Source organism: Giardia intestinalis, chromosome 1, assembly GCF_000002435.2.
Source record: "Giardia intestinalis strain WB C6 chromosome 1, whole genome shotgun sequence".
Lineage (NCBI taxonomy): Eukaryota > Fornicata > Diplomonadida > Hexamitidae > Giardia > Giardia duodenalis.
Window position 1 is genome coordinate 784,010 of NC_051856.1, and position 19,744 is coordinate 803,753.

At 53.5% G+C, this 19,744-nt stretch overlaps 8 protein-coding genes and 1 pseudogene across 8 annotated transcripts; 3 read left to right on the forward strand and 6 right to left on the reverse strand.

Moving 5' to 3' along the window:
* Positions 1-1,206: 1,206 nt before the first annotated feature.
* GL50803_0061631 (Reverse transcriptase/endonuclease, putative) lies at positions 1,207-2,806 on the forward strand (annotated as a pseudogene; the record flags this gene model as incomplete).
* A 917-nt stretch (positions 2,807-3,723) lies between these two features.
* On the forward strand, positions 3,724-4,167 carry GL50803_00117437 (Ankyrin repeat protein 1; the record flags this gene model as incomplete). Its single annotated transcript, XM_001706387.1, has 1 exon — positions 3,724-4,167. The coding sequence occupies one exon, from the start codon at positions 3,724-3,726 to the stop codon at positions 4,165-4,167; it is 444 nt and encodes a 147-aa protein (XP_001706439.1).
* A 726-nt stretch (positions 4,168-4,893) lies between these two features.
* On the reverse strand, positions 4,894-6,051 carry GL50803_009861 (uncharacterized protein; the record flags this gene model as incomplete). The annotated part of the gene is made up of 1 exon (XM_001706384.1): positions 4,894-6,051. The coding sequence occupies one exon, from the start codon at positions 6,049-6,051 to the stop codon at positions 4,894-4,896; it is 1,158 nt and encodes a 385-aa protein (XP_001706436.1).
* A 99-nt stretch (positions 6,052-6,150) lies between these two features.
* GL50803_0015067 (uncharacterized protein) lies at positions 6,151-7,611 on the reverse strand (the record flags this gene model as incomplete). Its single annotated transcript, XM_038045809.1, has 1 exon — positions 6,151-7,611. One exon carries the CDS (start codon positions 7,609-7,611, stop codon positions 6,151-6,153), a length of 1,461 nt encoding a protein of 486 aa, XP_037901598.1.
* Positions 7,612-7,655: 44 nt separating this feature from the next.
* GL50803_009859 (uncharacterized protein) lies at positions 7,656-8,705 on the forward strand (the record flags this gene model as incomplete). Its single annotated transcript, XM_038046436.1, has 1 exon — positions 7,656-8,705. The coding sequence occupies one exon, from the start codon at positions 7,656-7,658 to the stop codon at positions 8,703-8,705; it is 1,050 nt and encodes a 349-aa protein (XP_037901599.1).
* Positions 8,706-8,715: 10 nt separating this feature from the next.
* GL50803_009858 (uncharacterized protein) lies at positions 8,716-10,356 on the reverse strand (the record flags this gene model as incomplete). The annotated part of the gene is made up of 1 exon (XM_038046435.1): positions 8,716-10,356. The coding sequence occupies one exon, from the start codon at positions 10,354-10,356 to the stop codon at positions 8,716-8,718; it is 1,641 nt and encodes a 546-aa protein (XP_037901600.1).
* A 65-nt stretch (positions 10,357-10,421) lies between these two features.
* GL50803_009857 (uncharacterized protein) lies at positions 10,422-10,976 on the reverse strand (the record flags this gene model as incomplete). The annotated part of the gene is made up of 1 exon (XM_038046434.1): positions 10,422-10,976. The coding sequence occupies one exon, from the start codon at positions 10,974-10,976 to the stop codon at positions 10,422-10,424; it is 555 nt and encodes a 184-aa protein (XP_037901601.1).
* Positions 10,977-11,165: 189 nt separating this feature from the next.
* GL50803_0017266 (uncharacterized protein) lies at positions 11,166-11,540 on the reverse strand (the record flags this gene model as incomplete). The annotated part of the gene is made up of 1 exon (XM_001706381.1): positions 11,166-11,540. One exon carries the CDS (start codon positions 11,538-11,540, stop codon positions 11,166-11,168), a length of 375 nt encoding a protein of 124 aa, XP_001706433.1.
* Positions 11,541-11,563: 23 nt separating this feature from the next.
* GL50803_0016804B (Outer-arm dynein gamma) lies at positions 11,564-19,594 on the reverse strand (the record flags this gene model as incomplete). The annotated part of the gene is made up of 1 exon (XM_001706379.2): positions 11,564-19,594. A coding segment is annotated over one exon (8,031 nt), but the record flags the coding sequence as incomplete, so codon positions are not given.
* Positions 19,595-19,744: the final 150 nt, after the last annotated feature.

The following is a 19,744-nucleotide window of genomic DNA, read 5'->3' on the forward strand; positions in this document are numbered from 1 at the left end:
GTCAACTGCTGTCCGAGCATCTCCGTGAGAGCCGCCGCGCTGGGTGGGCCGCCCGCTCACCGTCCGGGGTCCAAGGTTCAGATCTTGAAGTTCGAACTCGTGCCCTCATACAAGGCCTCCTCCCCTGTGGGTAGGCGGGTCTCACGCTCGTTCACTTCTCCAATCCAGGACTCAGAACTCGAAGCTTGAGCGTCGCATGTCATGATGATTTACTCCACCCACCGGTTGCTTCCAGTGGTGTGCTGCTGGGGCCTGCCTGCAGGTATGGTCCAGAGATCTCACGGGTAAGCTCTTGCTCAGTCCCTGACTAGTCCGGAGACGAGGGTTGGCCGCGGGTTGCAACGATAACCACAGCGGGGGCAAAGAGGGGTTCCCTCCACGTGTGGATCTGGGGTCTGTGCGTTCCGCGGCTGTTCCGCGGGCGTGCACAGCTGGACCTGAGGCGACGGAGAGCCCGTGAGGACCCGATCCACATTATGAACGCAAGATCGTACCTTCGGGCCCCAGAGAGCAAGCTGTGAGTCTCTACTCGGGGTGACACTCCGAAGACGTTTGCCCTCTCGGCAGGACACACACGCTGGCTCTGTGGCCTACCGTGTGAGAGCGCCAAGCAACTGACCGAGCACCTGAGAGAAGCAAATGATGACAGACACAGAGTGCTGGGCGACGACAAACTGATCCTTCCGTCCCACATACCGAACCAGACAGCTGCCATGCTCATCCACCAAGGTGCACGCATGATCGCGAGCATCGAGCAGGCAGGGACTGGAGTCGCGCTCCCTGCTATCAGGGGCCTGAACGCCCTGGTGGGAAGCCCCAGAGGACTCAAGCAACACAGTAGAGCAGGCCCAGAGTAAGGCAGACCCAGACCCCGAGAAGGCGAGACGCCGGATAGCAAACAGGGTGAACAACGCGCTGAGCTTCGGAGCAGTTGCTAAGGCTCTCCGCGCCCTTGATGAGACACCCGTGCGTCCCCCCGAAGGCTACGTTGGCCTTGACTACCCTCCATCGATGAGCTCGACGGGCTGGAGCGGCAACCGAGGAGGAAATGAGGAAGGCCCTGTTGGGACTCTCAACAAGAAGGCCTCAGGCGTGTCTGGCCTCGGGCCGGTCCAGCTCAGGTGACGAAGCAGAGCGACAGCTTCGTGAAATACCTCACGCAGGCGTACAACGAGCTGACCACCCACCCCGAAGGAGTCCGACGTGATGGCCATGTTCGAGTTCCGGGCGATCCTCATCCCGAAAGAGTCCGACGGATACCCCGATCGCGATAGGCGGATGGTCACGAACATCTTCCACCGCGTCCTGCTGAAGGGCTGATCAGGCATGCCAACTACCTCTCATGCGAACAGATCGCCTTCAAGCAGAACGCATACGCGGTAGGCGTGAGGAGGGCCCACGAGCTCATCAGCAGGCCGGGGATGCACGCCGTCTCCCTCGACATAAAGAACGCCCTCAACTCGCTCCCGAGGGCGGAGGTCGTCAGAGCCCTGAACGAGGCGGAGGTCCCGAAGGTCCTAGTCGACTACATCGGGGACTTCCTCGACCTGAGGCACAGCCGGGACGTGAAGTGCGAGGTCTGCGGCGTCCCCCAGGGCGACCCGCTCAGCACGCTCCTCTTCTGCATGGCCATCGAGCGCCTCCTGAGACGCCTCAGGGAGAGGGGCATCACCTTCCTTGCCTAGCGGACGACATCGTGGCGTTCCACGACGAAGGGTACCCAGCAGGTGTGATAACACAGCTGGCCACAGCAGAGGCTGCCGCCATGGGCCTGACGATCAGGAGCGACAATGCAAGTCCACCATGGCGGGCGAGGAGGTGACCTTCCCCAACCACCCGGTGTCCCCCACCCCTGCCAGTCTCGCGCCGAAGGCCATCGCAGGTGCCGAGACTGCCCCCATAACCACCCACCAGAAGCTCATCCTGCTGTCACTCTGCGTGGTCCCGATGGTGAGCTACGCCCCCCTGGTCGAGATAACATCGGACAAGGCGGACTACGAGGAGCTCGACAGACGTCGCACAAAGCTTCAGCAAGCTAACCAGCAGAAGCTGCGATCGCCTGGTCGACTTCCTGGCGTACCAAAGGAGAAGGGCGGCCTGGGCCTGCTCATGCCGGGGCTCTACCACGACGAGCTGCGGAGGGTGTGGGCCTCCCTGGACGTCAACAAGGGGACCAGAGACCCGGTGGAGCTGCCGGTGGAAGGCCAGGCACTGCAAGGGAAGGGGCCTACTCCAACCGCCTCCTCAGCCACACACCAGCTTCCAGACAGAGCGGCGGCGTGCTGACCGAGGAGGAAAGGGCCCTGAAGGAGAAGGGCGGCTCGATCATGGCGCAGAAAGAGGCACCTGCCCGGGCTGCCACACGGCGAGGACCCTCGACCACGAGGCACGACATGATCGTCGCGTGCCTGTGCCTCCGCGTCTCGGGGAAGCTCAACCGGAGCTGGAAATCAAGACCCACAGCCACCTCAGCGACCAGAACCAGAAGCCCGACATCTGGCTCGTCGACAAGTGCAAAGCGATAGATGTGGGTGTCATCCAGCTCCGCCAGATGGATGCCTACTACAACGAGAAGGTCAAGAAGTACAGGGACGGGACGCTCCCGATCATCTACGGGACAGACGGATCCCTCCACCCCAGTCCAAGGGGCACCTCGAGGAGCTCCACGTGGACCTCTGTCCGGGCCGCCTTCGCCATCGCCCACATGGCTGCAGAGGAGAACGAGCATCCGACGAAGCTGATCAGACGCGACCGGGCCGAAAGCCTGGTCACCCAGAGCGACCGTCTCCTGTCATCCTACTTCTGACAGCTGAATGAATCCACCCCTGGGACCTGTCGACAACGACCGAGAAGGGGCAAAGACTGGACACACAACCGAGTTGAATCCCAACCAGAAGAGAAAGCCCCGCTAGCTGCTGCTGATATACATGGACAGCATTGAGAATGACAACAAAGACCAGAGCTTCACTCACCGTGAAGGGAGAACAAGGAGAGGCGCCCTAGTAGACCAGCGAGCCTGCAGGACGGCCTGATCTCCAAAAGGACCTATGTGCACTCTTAAACCGAGCACACGCCCGTAGAACAGCTGAGGAACGCAATAGCTCCTCCTACTACCACTGTGGTCCTTATATTGATACACGACCAACCCTCGTCTCCGGACTAGTCAGGGACTGAGCAAGAGCTTGCCCGTGGGATCTCTGGACCATACCTGCAGGCAGGCCCCAGCAGCACACCACTGGAAGCAACCGGTGGGTGGAGTAAATCATCATGACATGCGACGCTCAAGCTTCGAGTTCTGAGTCCTGGATTGGAGAAGTGAACGAGCGTGAGACCCGCCTACCCACAGGGGAGGAGGCCTTGTATGAGGGCACGAGTTCGAGCTTCAAGATCTGAACCTTGGACCCCGGACGGTGAGCGGGCGGCCCACCCAGCGCGGCGGCTCTCACGGAGATGCTCGGACAGCAGTTGACAAACCGTTCTCAGTGAAGCAGAGAGCAAAGTGTGTGTTTCCGTGGCAGTGTCTTCCTGCAAGCAGACGAAGTTAAAAATGCCGAGCGACGTGCTTGGGGCTTCGGAAATGAGTCGTCGCCCTCAGGACACCGAGGGGTCTGCTTCCGATGGGAGCCTCGATGACGCCGCAGAGTTTTGCCGCCAACAGGGGGGAGCGGGCTGAGTCTCTCGTCTTTTTTGTTGCTGAAATACGGCTTCGTCGAGACCGACATCATGTCAGCAGCAGAGTATGGAAACCTGAGAGCCGTGAAGGTTCTGCTGAAGAGGGAGGGTGGCATGAAAACGGATGATGGGAAGACCGCCCTAATGTATGCAGCACAGTATGGGCGCCGCGAGTGTGCGGAGGCTCTACTGGACAAGGAAGGCGGGATGAGGGCCAACAGTGGGTGGACTGCCCTCATGCACGCAGCCGACAACGGTTGCTCGGACTGCGTGAGGCTTCTAGTAGACAAAGAAGACGGCATGAAGACTAACAATGGATGGACAGCGCTCATGCATGCAGCGCAGAGTGGTCACCTGGAGTGTGCGAGGCTCCTGATGGACAAGGAGAAAGGCATGCAGACCACCCGCGAGTGGTTCGGCTTCCCGCCCGGCACCACCGCCCTCGACATCGCAAGGAGGCATGGCCACGACGCAATCGCCTCTCTCCTCGAGTAAACGGCGCCCTTCCTCGTGTGATGTGGCTCTTCTCAAGGGCCGGATGGACAAGCTGTGCACGCGTCTAGCCAGTGGCGGCGTCCTCGCAGGGGGCAAGAGGAGGAGGGTGGCAGGCTTGCTGAGCCCGAGGCGCGCGTATCAGCCGGGCACGGATGCTACCCAAGGATTCCAAAATCCACAGGATCTGACATGTACAATTGGCGAGAGATCTTTAGACCCTGTTGATTACAATCAGTGTCTACTTCTATAAAAAGCCACGTGAAAGGCAGTTTACTCATGTGACTCCTGAAGCAGCGGTACAGACGGATGGCCCAGACCCCAGTAGCACAGACAACGGGGCCTCCGCAGGGAGAATCGTGGGCCCAGGCGTGCCTCTACGGAACCAGGACCGTCCCATGGAAGAATACGCGGCCTCGTGGGGATATGGCCGGAGCAGGGCGCCGCGACAGCTGGGGCTGAAAGAGCCGGGACACCACGAGGCACGGGCACTGACAATCGCACGCAGACCGAGGGGGTACGCATCACCGATCCCTTGTACCAGAAGAGGGACGGGGGACGCCCACAGTGCTGAAGGCGCACACCCACTCAGACCCGGCACCGCCCAGGACGCCAGGTGCCAGGCCCCGCGAGAGCCGCCCTGTTCCCGGCGCAGTCGCAGATAGAGACAGAAGACGACGAACCCCTCAGAGACGGGGATTGAAAAGATCGGGCCAAACGGCTATTTACTTAGTTCACATCCGACACCGTAGTGCGGAGCTCGGCCCCGTTAATCTCCATGTTACCGAAGGCATCCCTAAGGATCTTGCCATTCTCCACAGTGCAGTAGAACGACACTTCGGAAGGATTGGGCTGCTTGGGTCTCCTCAAGCGAGACTCTGCAAGAGCTTTTAGAATGTCTGCGTGCTCATCTTTATCGAGGTTTTCCTTGATATCGTCGAATGCTAGAGCCTCAGGAATCCCTGCGATCGTAAGGAGACATGGGAGCCTTTCCTTCTGAGATTGCACCTTCTTGCCCTGCTTCTTCTTAGGCTTGGCGGCCTTCTGGTCATCAGCAAGCTGTACTCTAATTCCGGTGGCCTTCTTGGCTCCAGGCTTCTTCACACCACCCTTCGCCTCTTGGTGTCTCCTCTGCTTATTTTTTGTGCCCAGGGTACCATCGCCTGCAGACCCAACCCTCTCGCGAAGCTCCTGGATATGCTTACGGCGCTTCTCCGGGTTAATGAACCTTATGGCGGGAACGCGTTCAAAAAGATTATCGGCAGAGAGAGCAGCAAAAAGCTTCTCTATCTCAGAAGACTGAACAACAACGGCGACCTTCGTCCCCCTCTGCGGCGGACGACCTTCAACATATCTAATCCCCATTGTCGCGCACCTGCCTTGCACAGAAGAGCCGCTGGCATCCTTGAGAGCACCCGCATTGATCCTTCCACGGATAGCATCCAGCACTTGATACTTCGCGGTGATCTTGAACTTGTGATCCTGAGCTGGCGTGATCTTCGAGAGGGTCTTAGTCAAAAAGGCGACGACCTTCTCCGGGTCCATGAACTCTCCTGGTGCGGAGGTAACCGTGATGATGACATTTTTGCTTGTCTTGAGGTAGTCTGCATTGTACTCCTTGAACTTAGTAAAAATGGAAACATTGCGGTCGATGCAGTTCTTGCGTGCTTCATCCTGGTCGAGGGGAAGCAGATCAGCTTCTGGGTACTTCTGCCTAACCGCGGCAAGCAGCTTCCCATAGCCACAAGGTATTTCGACGCCCTTGTCAGTTTCACGGGCCTTGTTGGCTAGGTACGGCGAGCGAAAGCCGTCGACACCTTTGATGATCTCCTTCAGGGTCCTTGTGAACTCCTCTGTAAGCTTCACACCCTTAATAATGATCGGCATCCTGCCCGGTCTTTTAATTGCTACATCAAAGTGACTTTAAATTTGTTTATTTAGAAAGGGATTGGCATTTTTGTATCCACAACCGAACCTCAGGTAGCGTCATTCATCAAACGGAATGACTGGTTCAATGCGCCGCCGTGGAGGAGAAATGCTCTTCTCTAGACCACATAGTCTCCGCGTGTCCAGCTCTGTGCATAACAGGGGCAGCCTCCGTGTTATCTTGGTGTCTCCAGCGGGCTCCTGGCCTTGGCCTCGAGGCGGGAGAATAGCTGCTTGAGCCAATCTGATCAACGCTAAAATTATTGGAGGGTTATTTGCCAGGCAGCCACAAAACCGCAGTCTTTCGGTCTCTGTTAACGTATAGGAATGATCAGAAAGGACATGGTGCAGTCCAGCCTCTCTCATAGACAGAAGAGTCGCCCCTATTATGCATTTCAACTCGTCCTTAAGGTCGTCTATTGAGCGCATAAGAATGGTGAGCCTTTGTTTGAGGGTGCGTATTTCTTGCTGCTGCCGTATGGCCTCGCCCCTTCCAACGGAGCGACAGAGAGTTGGGGAGTGGTTGGTAGGAGACTCGGCGTTAGCAATAGTAGCCAGGATATCGTTGTGGCCGTAGAGAGTTCCTGCCTGCTGCGCTTTCCTCCCAGGGCCAGACCCATTAGCAAGTGCACCCGCGATTACAGGAAGCGAGGTGTGTTGTGTGGACATGAATGCCGTTTGTCCTGATGCAGAAAACTCTGGCCTTTCAGAGCCAAGTTGGCCGATCTGCGTGGAGTTTCTTGACCTTTGTCTCTGAGACCCTACTACGCTTCTGTCCGCATCCTTGGAGTATGGATATTTGGAGTCATCATCGGGACGAGGTGGAGAGGCTTTGTGGGGGGAGATCCCTTCGAAGTTCTGTGCACGCTGTGTTATAACTTGCTCCTGAACAAGCTTTTTAAGGTCAGAGCGCAGGACAGCGATCATGTTGCGCAAGTCCCCTATCTCCTTGTTTAAGCTATTGTTCTTTTGTACCTCAGCCTCCAGGGAAGCACTAAGCTCTGCCTTCTCCTCATTTAGCCGCTTGATGAAATCATTCCGGAGTTCGTCGCGCGTCTTTCTTGCTGATTCATCCTTTTTCTCTGCAAGGGTCTTGAAAGATGGCTTTGCATGGAGGCGTGACTCAATAACGGCGATCCTGACCCGCTCTGACGCCACTTCCTCTAGGCTCTTTAGCTTTTCCTGAAGCGTGCTCCTTAAGTGCTGGATGTTTTCAGTTAGTGCAGTGTCTGCAGGTTCTCCGTCGGGCTCGTAAATTGATAGCCGTTCTCGTAGCCTCTCTACCTCCTTGTTATGAAGAATCTCCCGACGAGCCAATGAAAGCTCTGCTGTTGTGAGTTCCGATTCCAGGTCCTTGATGCGTGCCTCAAGCGCCTGGATAGTGCTTTCCTGCTTGACGATCAGGGCACGTGCCTTACCTGGCTCTATTCTAGTTTGAGTTACTAACCTGTTCTTTACTTCGCCATCTAACCCATCTATCAGGCCAGTATTAGCTGTTGAGTATGCTTTAGCGGTGTCCATACAGTGATAAAGTTTACTTACCTTTAAATTCCAGTTTTTATGGGATGGAGGGTCTGTCTCTCCTGCAGACGAGCTTTCGAATTGTTGGTAGCGCAAGGGCTGCGGCTGCCTTCAATTCCACGGTGCAGTCGGGCGCAATTAAAGTGTTACGTTTAGAGGAATTCATCAAGCCGCTTCGCATCATTGACCCTAACCTTCATTCTAAGGGTATGATCTCAACTCCATCAACTGTTGTAGTTGTGCTCATGCTGGAGCAAATCAAACAGGCTGCCAAAGAGTACGTCTGTATGCAAATCACGGACTTGTGCGGGTCAGATGCCATCCTCGTCTATGAAAAAGATCCATCTGCAGCTACATCGATGAATATGGAAGTGTACAGTGTTATCTGTCTCCTCAGAACAAGTGTTGTGCACCTTAAGAATGCCTTATATCTTGAAAGTCCAGAGAGTCAAATCTTGCTGCTAGGACGTGCCATCAATGTTAGCACGTGCAGACATTTGAGCTTCACAGAGGGTCCGTGCTCTAATGCTATCGATGTGCGCGTATCTGTCTATTGCCCAGCGCACGCAGCGGGGGCCATGTCAGCGCCCAATGCGGCCGGTTTGCGATTATATGAAGAGCTGCCTCTTATGGGTTCAGCTGCAGCACGTGCACACCATGCGTCGAAGCAGATGCATTTTTCCCCCAATCTTACCTTCAATGAGGTAGTAGATCATGTAGTCGAACGCCGAGCACAAGCTGAGCTTCTTAAAACTGGTGAACTAAAAGGTAAGAGACGCACCTCAGGACTTGCAAAAGAGAAGCATCTCGGGCTTTCTGCAGTTAAGCCGTATGCTACATTGAAAATGAGTTTGCAGGAAGAAAGAAAGAGCGAAAGTGAAGCAACAAAGGCCACGCTCTGCAAAACATGCCAAATAGTTGCGGTAGTAGCTCCAGAGAGCTGCACTAAAAGCGGCCATAATTTGGAAACAATCTATGTTAAGGTACACCGATACAAGTGCAAGACCTGTTCCAGAGCCTATAAAACGATACGAAAATCCGGTCCTAGCTTTTCGTGTAGCACCTGTTTTACCAGCGCGTGGGCTACTTACTAGGATCAACTAGCTAGCTGATTGAGTCGATATTTCTAAGAATCTTGTCAGAGATTTCATCATTGGACAATGCGACTGCACTGCTCTTCGGCATTTGAAGAAGGTGCAGTACGTAGAAGTGCAGATGGTCGTGTTTAAGGACATCTGTGTATCTGAGACCTGTGAGATCCAAGTACTTTGCCAACAGTTCGTGCATATTCATCAAACAATGCTTAATGCTGCTCATTTCTGTGTTTTTATTATTAGAAGAGAAGAGAGGCACAGCTATGTTGCTACGGATATCATTGTTTGCCACATCAGGATTGAGCCGGAGATACTCGTCTCCTACAGATGAGAGAGAATCCACGGTGCAAATGATCTGGTCCAACAGTATGCTGTACTCTTGGGTCTTAGCCACTCGCTCCTTGAATTTAAAGTACAAAGATAACATCTCATCAACCCCTATCCAATTCGCTAATATAGCGTCTAGATCAAAGCTGTACATGTTCTCTAGAAGTCCATAGAAGCGTGAATTAAAGTGATCCCTGTTCTTCAGGGATGTCTCAATTGTGTATGCAAAACTACACACTGTCCAGATCCTGTCCAGGACTGTTTGTCCATCAGTAGATAAATTTGGCACGGCTGAGGAGATAGCCCTGAGCTTAGGACGCTTCAAATCGTCTAAGAAAGACAGCTCACATAGGAATGCTTTGTAGCTAGAGAAGAGCTGCCTATTTTCCGTGAGCTCCTGTATAATTAGCTTAAAACGTGCTTCTGAGCTCCCCGACCATTGACGGGAGCAAAATAAGGCTGAGACATCCGCGTTTATATCTATGCGTTCTATTCGATTCGAGCCCTTTACAAGCTCGACAGAAGCGATGGAGCTTATCGCATGCAGACAGTTTCTGACTAAGAGCTGCTGGTCGTGCCAGTTGGGGGCCACAGAATCTTCACCAAACTTCTCTGATTGTCTGTGCCTTTCAACCTGCTCAATCCACGTTTCAATTGACTCTGTATCGGCCATAAATCTAACAATCTGACAAGCAATCTCCTGCTTCCTACACATATCTTTCAAGCAGGAGTATCCAGTGACCAAGTGAATGATGGGGCTGAGGCTGGATTGAGCATTGGCCAGCTCCTTTACCCAGATACTCAGTTCCAAAAGAAAGGACATCATCTCCCTGTACCAGATGATAAATTTCTGTGCTGCATCCTCTGGCAAGATTGATGCCAGATCCAAGTAAATGGGTGACTTGGCGAATAAGGAAGAGAGGCTCGGAGGAGAAATGGAGACCAACAAGGGCTTACATCTATCAACTAACGTAGTTATATACCCGTGCATAGCCAAGACAAACGAGTTTAAGTGCCTGAGCATGCCAATGTAAGATTCTATTGCTAACGAGAACTTGCTCAGCTCCTTTGCATTCATATGAGCCAACGTTTTCAGAACTACATAATTGGGGATAACCATGTGGGCGGTTTTGGGAAGCATGTACCCATAAACGGGGTAAGGCAGCTCGGAATCCAGTCTCCTCCACAGGTCGGTTTGCAAGCTCAACAAGGCACCTTCCTTATGCTGACAATCCATGCGTCTTTTGCTGGAAGGAAGAACGGCAGCGTCTATGCAAAGAGTCGTCGAATAGACCCACTGGCGACTGGGGATCTCGGGGTACATTTTTTTGACGATGATTCTGGGACAACGGGCCCGTAAGACGACTACAAATGCGCATCTAGAATAGTTCATTGCTGCAGCTGCAAGCGCCTAATGTATGCCATCAATTCGCTATTCTGGACAAGAAGACTCTCCAGCATAGCATTCTGCTTCTCTACGAGCTGCTTAGTTGTGTATAGCTCTTCTTCCGTGTGTTTGAGGGCCTTCATGCACTTTATAAGGTGATACTCTGTGCTAGATCCCCTTGGTCCAGCACGTATAGACCGGAGGATGTTCTGCACAGAGGGAGAGAGTTTGAATGCATCGATATGAGACTCGGGAGATTCTGGTTCGCGTGCTGGAAGGAGCTTTAGCATTTTCTTACGTAAGTCCACAACTTCCCGGACAAGCTGCTCCTCTAACTGGGTCAGAGTATTAGCCCTTCTTTTTTCATTGTACATATCGATCAGGGGATCATGGCGTGCGGTAGAAGGCCCGCAACGTGACTTGCTTCTAACCATTTGTGGACTCTCAAACACGTGATCCAAGAAGGCCGACTTGGGAGAAGTTGGTGGCGTATCTTCCAGCTGGTTGCCTAGGGCTCCAGAGAGGAACAGGCCGCTGAATTTTTGCGAAACAGACATCGAAGAGATTTAGAGCAGAAAGTTTATTCTTGGACTGTAAGACAGTTAGCTCTCGGCCGGACGAACTTCTACCACACACCTTGACAGAGTATATGGGAACAAAGTACACTGCCCAGGATATATGCGTAGCGTAGAGGCTTTCAGAAGTGTGCTCTTATGAGACCTTAAAAGTGAAGGAGAACGAACACGCTAGTGCAGCTTTGCTCTTTGAATCTCTGCCAGCTGTGTCTGGAGCTGCGCAATTTCGCGATCCTTTCGATGAAGAGCGTTCTGGAGAGAAGTTACTTCCTTTATTCTTCGAGACTCTGAGGCAATAAGCTCTGCTTGAAGATTGACGACTCTCTGACTATCACTTACCCCTTGGCGGAGCTCGACGACTTCCCTCATAAGGGTCTTTATCGTCTCCTCGTACGTCGAGATGACTTCCTTGGCATCTTGGACCTCCTGGCGCAGCCTTCCTACGTCGTCCTTCTCCTCCATCAGAGCCTCCAGCATCTCCCGGAGATAGACTACCTCGCTAAGGAGGCAGCGCTCCCTTCTGCTTATGTCCTGGGAGGCATTCATGCAGGCGCAGCGCTCAAAAACGTTTACTGAATATTGCAAAGAAGAGCAGTGCCGCGAAGGACCCACTTGTTTGGATTTGCGTCTGTGGGAAGCTTTATTGTGAAAATATAGTTGAGGCCTGTACGCGCTGGAGTCTTATAGAGTGGGCAGTCATACATCTTCGTAGGGTACGTGTAGACGTCGTTCGTGGCGTCAAGGTGAAGCAGCGGTAGCGGGACGAACAAAACTTTCGGAGGTTGGTCTATCAGGCGATTGTTTTTCTTGTCCCAGGCAGCCGCATCCAGGAAAAGCCCGTGGATGTAAACACCCTCCTCCGGTGGTTGATTAACCTGACCCTTCTCCGAAAACTTGGAAACATTGGTCCTCGGATAGACACGGTCGAGCGCCCACCCCGTATGCATGCGAGTGATCTCTTGCTTAACAGAAGTCAGGAATCCTTGCGGATTGAAGTAACCAGAAAGCCAATAGGAGTTGGGTCTTCCTTTTGTAAGCCAGTCCGTGAACTGTGTGCAACGGTTTGTGACGTCAGAGAGCCAAAATCCGAGCGTGGAAGCGGGCCACGAGACGTTCAGCCAGCGGCTGGGCACGCGGGCATCGTAGAGAGAATCAAGAGAGTCTTGGAGGGCCTCATTCATGATGATTGTGCCTGCTATTGCCAGCTGGAGATCCGCAAGGGTTGTGCGGATAAGGGAAAGAACGACCTGCATCCGATCGATCTCCTGGCCCAGGAAGACGTTCAGAGGCTTGGCCTTTCCACCCTGCTTCTGAATCTGCTGCTTGACGGTAACCTTGGTGTCATAGTCAGGTGGGAGCTTAGTGAGCATGTCCCTTGCAAGCTTAAGCACTTGCTCTTCGCGTGTCAGGACCACCTGCTGCTTCCCGTCCTTGCTGCCTCCTCCACCGCCACTGTCCTTAGGCTGCATATTGACAATGGTCGAGAGGATTTCCCCTGCCTGCTTATTACGAAACAGAATATCAGCATTAGAATGGAGCCCGTAGATCTGAGGTTTGTCGACAAATGGAAGGCCATCAATGTATGTACGGGCCTCCGTAATGTTGTTGTGCTTTGGAATGTGATAGCCTCTACTGAACTCAAACTCTGGAGTCAGCGATCGTGCAGACAGCCATTCTTCGCAGTACGTCTTGAGAAGCCTCCTATCGAAATCATCAGTAACGCGACCCCCGTAGTGAACCTCAGCAATCATGTATCTGATCGTGCTGTACGAGATGAGCGACCCCTTCTGTGCAGCGCCTTTAACAACGGAATCCAGCCCATAGAGGTAGTTCTGGAGGAACTGGACAGAGGCTGTGAAATCTGGCAGGCTAAACTCATAGGGGATACACCAGCCCAGGCTTCCAAACTTCTTCCTTTCAATGAGGGTGGTATGGATGAACGCAATGCAGTACACAAGCGGAAGCCACTGTGGCTTGTCACACGTCTCAAGGTAGTCCTGTGTTAGCGTCTGGTAAGTACGCTTAAGAGAGGCACGGCACCCAGAGGCGGGATCGTTCGTCAGCTTAAGTGTCTTCTGTAAGAGACCAATCGGGAACTGTGGATGCGGATCTGTGGTAAGGATGAGACGGAAGTTTGCATGAGGTAGTTGTCCCTTGCCGAGCATGCTGAAAATTCCACCGGTACCTTGATTCTCTGCAGAGTCGCCTCCCTTATCGGCACCGGCTTCAATTACAGCGTCACCAGCACCATCGTCTTTGCCAGAGCTCTCTGTGACGCTGGCCATCTTCTCTGTGAGATCCATAATCATCAGCTCGATCTCAGACATAAACTTCAGCCCAAGATGGGAGTTGCTGATCATAACCCACGTGCCATTTGCGACACCCTCTATAATCAGACGGCGCGCCTGAGGTTCTTGTCCCTGTCCCATAGAGATGAAACGCATCTCAATCTTGAGCTTCTTGGCGACAGCCTCTATCTGGGACGTTGGGTCCGAACCCAAGGATAGGAGGAAAGTGATAGGAACTTGTTGCTTTGCCTCGTTCATGAAGATGTCCTCGAAGTTGACCGGGACAGGCTCTGCAAACTCTGCTCCAAGGGAGTGAATGATGTACTCGTTGACTGCAAGCATTGTACGGTCTTCACGGAGACACCTGACAAGGAGAAGCTTCTGGAAAACGGATATGCGCCCGTTGTACTCGGGAGGCAGATCGATATTCTCCGGGGCCTCCGAGTCGTACCACTGGCGCCATGCGTGCTCATTTTCGGCGATTTGATTTGGCAGCGAAGTGAAGATGTTCAAAGCACTGAGAGCGATTATGTTTAACCACGCCTTGTCTGGTATCCAAGCAGCTGGTTTGGCGCGAACGTTGCTGAGATCCAATGCCGCACCTCCGCGGATGAAGGTGCCGAACTCAAGCTGAGACACATTTCCAGCCTTAAGATCAATTTTGAGGCAAAGCTGGAGGATGAAGAGCAGCTTGTCACGCTCATAGAGCCCACGAGCGATGTACCTGAAGATCTTGATGGTCATATTCTGTATCACATTTGCAATCCGCTTCGTCGTGATCGGAGACGGCTCGGCATCGTATATAGACTGGTCGAAAAGCTCAAGAAACTGCTTAAGTGACGTCTGATACATAGAGTTAACCGTCGACATCTCGGTAACAAGGAAGTAGATGATTGACCCGCGGGTGGCAACGACCATGAACTCCTCTCGAGCCTCGTTGATCTTGCGCTCTGTCTCGACGGCTGATGCAAGCTTCTCCTTGACGCCCTCAGTTGTCTCCTTCGTCTTGTTCAGCACATCGACCAGCTCCACATCATCGAGGAGGTTTCCTTGGGTAGCGGAAAGCCTGCTGAGCAGGTCCTCCTCTAGCTTGGCCATCTGCTTCTTATTGGCATTGACCTCCTCAAGCAGCTCGCGGCGTTGGTCCTCGAGCTCCTTCCTCTCTATGTTAACTGTTCTAGCAAGAAGCTGCGCCTCCAGGCCAGAGAATGTGACGGAAAAGTCTATGACTGACGTCTTAGCGTACGTTTCGGGGAGGTAGCGCGGGTTCGGGAGCTTGGACGTGATGAAGAGCTTAAAGCCATCGCACACTTCGCACTCCTTGTCGCCTAACTTGACTTTGAGAGACTTCCCTGTCTTGACGAACTGCTTTTCGAGGATAGGATCCAGCAGCGGGTCCAGCTCCTCCTCGACGTCTTCGATAAGTAGCGGCTGGCCCATGTTAAGCGCGTCCTCAACCATTTGGCGGAAGTATTTGTTGCTAAAGGTGGTTACCTTAAGGTCAGAGTACATATTCTTGATCCACGCCGCAGCCTGTGTCTGGGGATCGATCATCAGCGGGTAGCGCGTGCTTGTGGTAACTATAATGCCATTCTCCGTCGAGAGCTGGTCAGTGGGAAGGCCCTGGAGACGCCACTCGCCGACTGTGGCTTCGGAGACCAGGAAATTGTGTATCTCGTTCTCAATCCCGCGTGTGAAGGGCAGCCTTCTCTCTTCCAGGTCCTTGAGCCAGATCTGCGTGACGAGGAACTGACGATACTCTTGGTTGAACGGACCTGCGTATGACAGAAATGCCGAAGAGAGGGACGCGTCACCCACTAGCCGGACAGCAGCATCGTCAAGCTCTCGTGCCTGCTGAGACCACCGTTTTCGCTCTCCTGACAGTCCATTGATAAGGGCTGATGCAGCGTGCAGGCGCCGCCCGGTCAAATCTGCCTCGTCTTGCAGGCGCTTCTTCTCATTGACTGCCTCATCATACTGCTCTTGAAGCTTGTTGAGCGCAGCCTGCTTCTCCGCAAGATCCTCCTTCGCAGATGTCAGTGAGGCCATGGCAGCCTTGAAGTTAGACTCTGCTTCTCGCACAGCGGCGCGCTTGGGCTCAACCTCGAGCGCGATGAAGTGGTACTCGTACATGGCCTGCGACCACTGCAGCAACCCAGCAGCGTTCCCAGACGACTTTCGAGCAGCCTCGATATTGAAATCGGACATCTCAAGGTACGCCTCTAAGAGCTCGCAGGTCTCGTCCGTGATTCCGTCGCGCTCAAACTCCAGCAAGCTGCGCAGGAATCCGGCTTGGTTCATGAGTAGCAAGGAGTTCTTCCAGCTGGGCTTCAAGATCTTCTTGTCTATGGGAAACTCTGGATCAGGGGTCACGCGATCAAGAGGCATGTTCATGAGCAACAGGACAGTATCCATAATTCTCTGGATGAGATGGGGAGGCTTCGCAAGCTTCTTGAGCGTGTTAATATCGTTAGGCTCAATTGCCTCGAGAGCCTTTTCAGCCTTCTCTAGTGCTGGCAGAGCCTTCGCCAGACCCTCCTCGGCCTCGGCTTTTTGCTTTGCAATCTCGTCTGCCTGGACGGCGAGCTCGTCGGCAACTGTCTGGACCTCTTTCTTCGTCTTTTCGGCCTCTGCAGTTGAGACTGAGATGACCTTCATCATCTCGTTTGCCTTCGTCTGAGCCACCGCAAGGTCCTTCTCTTTGGCCTCCAGATCGACACGCATCTTGGACACATCAGCAGCAGCAGTCTCCAGTTTGTCCAATCCAGTTTTGAGACGGCGATGCTGCTCTTTCAGATCCACAAGCTTTTCCAAGTAAAGGCTCTTAAAGCTGCTGAGGAAGGAAAGATAGGACTTCGGTGTGACATACGTTTGCCGTCGGAACCTGTCAAAGTATGACTTGGTTACATCTGTCATGGAGAGGTGAACCTGCGCAATGTGCTCAACAAGCTTTCCGAGAACGTCGCTATCACCCTCCTTGGTACGGATTTCAAAGCCCGTCAAGTTCTTAATGGCAACGTCGCAGAGAGCCTGCCGCGGCCACGGCTGGAACCAGTCCGTCGTGCATCCAGAGATTAGACCAGGGAACTTCCGTGCCCGTTCGCGGAACTTGGGACCAACCGGAGAGAAGCAGAGGACAACGTGGAGATTAGCCTTCACCCTGTCCAGGAAAAAGTTCCACAGATTCTCGTTTGTATCGGGCTCACGCGGCTTCTCCTTCTTGAACCCTGGCCTGCAGTCGTTGGTAATGTTTTCGACCTCATCCTTTGCAAATAGAGCTGGAATCTCGCCCGAAGTGAGGATATTATTAATGCGCTCCAAGAAGACCTCTTCCTTTACATCTGCGTCTGTAAACATGAAGGTGACCCCCTTGTTCTCAACGCCAGCCATTCTGTAAAGAGTCCGTAGGTCCTCATCGAAATTACTGATATTATAGCCACGCGTAATTGTGATCTGGAACGTAGTGTAGCCCGCAATGGAACTGGCGAGTTTTGTGCAGCTCTGCTTCCCAGAGCCTCCGACACCGACAAGCAGGCAATGTCCACGAGGCATACGGATGATACGGGATATGCGGAGAATGTGCGCGACACATGCATCGAAGAACACCAGGTCTAACGGGCTGCGTCTATTCAGCTCATTGTACTTCTGCTGGAAGCCACGAATCCGCTCCAAAAGCACCTCTCTGTCCATAACCGGTTCATAGATCTTTGGCGCCTCGTAAGCATCGTCGTCTGCGCCCTCGGGAACATCTTCTGGCGGGTCCCGCATGAAGTCGACGAAGTAGATCCGCTTCTCGTTGCCTTCTTCGTCCTTGGCAAACTGTGGCACCGTAATGATGTTGTTCTGGGCGGCGAAGACCTCGACTTCGGCAGCCAGGGCATCACCAAGGTCTTCTGCAGCAAACTGCACAATCGCATTGTTGAACCACGTAATATCCTCGAGAGTCGTGAACTTGTCTGGGAGGACGCGCGTGCACTCGTTTGCCCAGAGGTAAACAAGCTTCCTGGCAGAGTCTATGACGTCCGGCTGGGAGTTGATGAAGCCCTGGGTGATTCGGCTCAGATCGCGAAGATTGAAGATGTAGTGGAACTTCGCAGGCGTGGGGAGCATGCGCGCTTTTGTAGCCTGCCAGAGCTTCCTCGTTGTCATAACCAGTCTAGCTGCAATGTTGCACACGTCCTCGGAGAACTCCCGAGACTCCTGGTAGTGGCCCTTAACAATTGTGCCGAAGATCATGTCCAGCTGATCTGAGGCTGGAAGCCCAACGTTAATCGTGATGAAGTGCCCCTTGAGCCTTGTCGGGATATCGTTCCTCCCACCTCCAGGAAGAGGGGCAGCAGCCAAAAAGGTCATATCCTGCATTATGTGGAATTCGCCAGGCTTGTCAAGTGCATAAAATCCGCGCTCCTCTATCAGCTGACGCGTGAGCTCATTGGTTGGCTGATCACCCCACTCGTTAATCTGGGGAATGTTCACCTCGTCGATGAAAACAAGGCCTTTCTTACCTGCAACCGGACCATACGAGAGGCCCATACGCTTCTCCACAAATGCCTCAACATTATCTTGGAGCAAATGCGCCGTGGTGGCCGACGAGAAGTTGATGTTCCGGATGGCGTACTTCTCCTTGTCTTGGTTGTTAAGGAAGGTAAGAATGTCAACTGTCTTACCAGAGCCAGACTCTCCAATGAGCATGATGTTGAATTGGGAGTAGCTGACTTTGCGGAGAACCATATCGAGGCTGGTGTTATCGATCGTCGGAATGAGGATATTTGCAAAAGGCGTCTCCGTCTTGGGTGGATACTCACACTTGGGCACAACCTCCGCCCAGAGGCGCCAATTCCCGGTGTCGTCAACGAAGTAGTTAAACACGTTATCGTTGGGGTTGGACGCGTCAAGGGTTGGAAGATCCAGCACCGCCTTCTTGTCGTAGAGGAACTTTTGAAAAGTCTTGGTCCGCTCTTCCAAATCAAGGACCGCCCCGAAGGACCACATGACAGCAAACGTTACCATGCGCTTCAAGTGTGTTTCAGGGTATTTGCTGGCGAAGGCAGCAGCATTGGTAGCGATGGATTGAGTCTGAGCCTGCGTTGCGTTAGTGAATCCCTCGGAAGTGATGTGTGAGGCTGTGCTCAAGGCATTGACAATACTCTCGTTGACCTCTATAAGCTCGCTTTCGCTGAGCCCGTCAACACCAGATCCAAAGTAGATGAGCGACGTGAGGACCATCATAAGGCTACGGAAGAGCTGCAGTCGCGGGAGTGTAGTCACGGGGTGAAGGACAGCAGTGTCTATGAGGGCATAAAGGTCGTCCAGGAAGTTAGCGTCAGTGAACATCCGCTTTATCACGCTGCTTGTGGCCTCGGGCCAGCTGGCGACCCAGCTCTCAAGGACTGGGCGCCAGCCGAGGATCCAGTGAGACATGTAGATCATCCCTGCGCGGGATACAGTGGCAGGGGACGCATTGGCAAGGGAGTCGACCTCGAAGACAAGCTTTAGGGTATTGGACATAGGGATGCGGTCGGAGTTAGCGAGGGTCAGAGTTTTGTTATCATCGAGGACGGTGTTGAGATTCTCAATCCACACGGCATCGACAGGCCCGTTGAGACAGAAGAAGAACCATTCACCCTCGCGCTTTGTGCAGCGCCGCCAGATGCTCGAGAAAATCCCGTCTGTCCAATCACCGGTGGCGGCATCGAGACGACCGAACATCTGAGGGGCCGTAATGGCTTTGGGGTTCATCTTGATAACGGTGTACTTTTTCGGGAACGTTGTGGATGGGTTCATCGCAGACATAGCCTTGGCAAGAGAGAGGATGGACTGTGATTTTCCGGAAAGCGGGGGCCCAAGAAGCATAATTCCGTGACGAACCAGGTGGGTCTCGTAGAACTGAACGACGGCCTTGAGCCAGTCAGGGTGCTGCTGGAGGAAAAGCTCGCCACAGACGACGGAGAGGGCAGCGTCGAGATCCGGGTAGCTGTTATCCTCGACTCGAAGGCCGGGGAAGAGATCCTCGGTCAGAGACATGAAGAGGGGTGCATCCTCATCAACCAGCTTTGAGCGGTTCATGTCTGTGAGGACGCGTAAAAGTATGTTCTCCTCAGACAGGTCTGGGTTGCTGCGGCGACGCGACCCGCAAATGCGCAGGACGGAGAGGATGTTTCTAAGCCCAAAGTCGTAGTGGCGTTGCTTGGAAAGCTGCTCCTCGCAGAGTTGGTAGAGAATAAAGAACTTCTTCGCTAGCATGCTGCTCTTCATGAAGCCCGCGGAGGCGAGCTTGACTCGGATGATGATCTCGCGATCTGGTACCATGTGCTGTGTGTTAGCTGGCTGTAGGGAGAGGTGGCCCGAGGTGTGTGTCCCTCGGCATCGGGGGTGAAGCTTGGCGTTTTTTATTGAGAATTTGTTTTTAACGGGAATTTACAAAAACGGACGGCGTCTTGCCTTCCTCCCGCGATGATTACC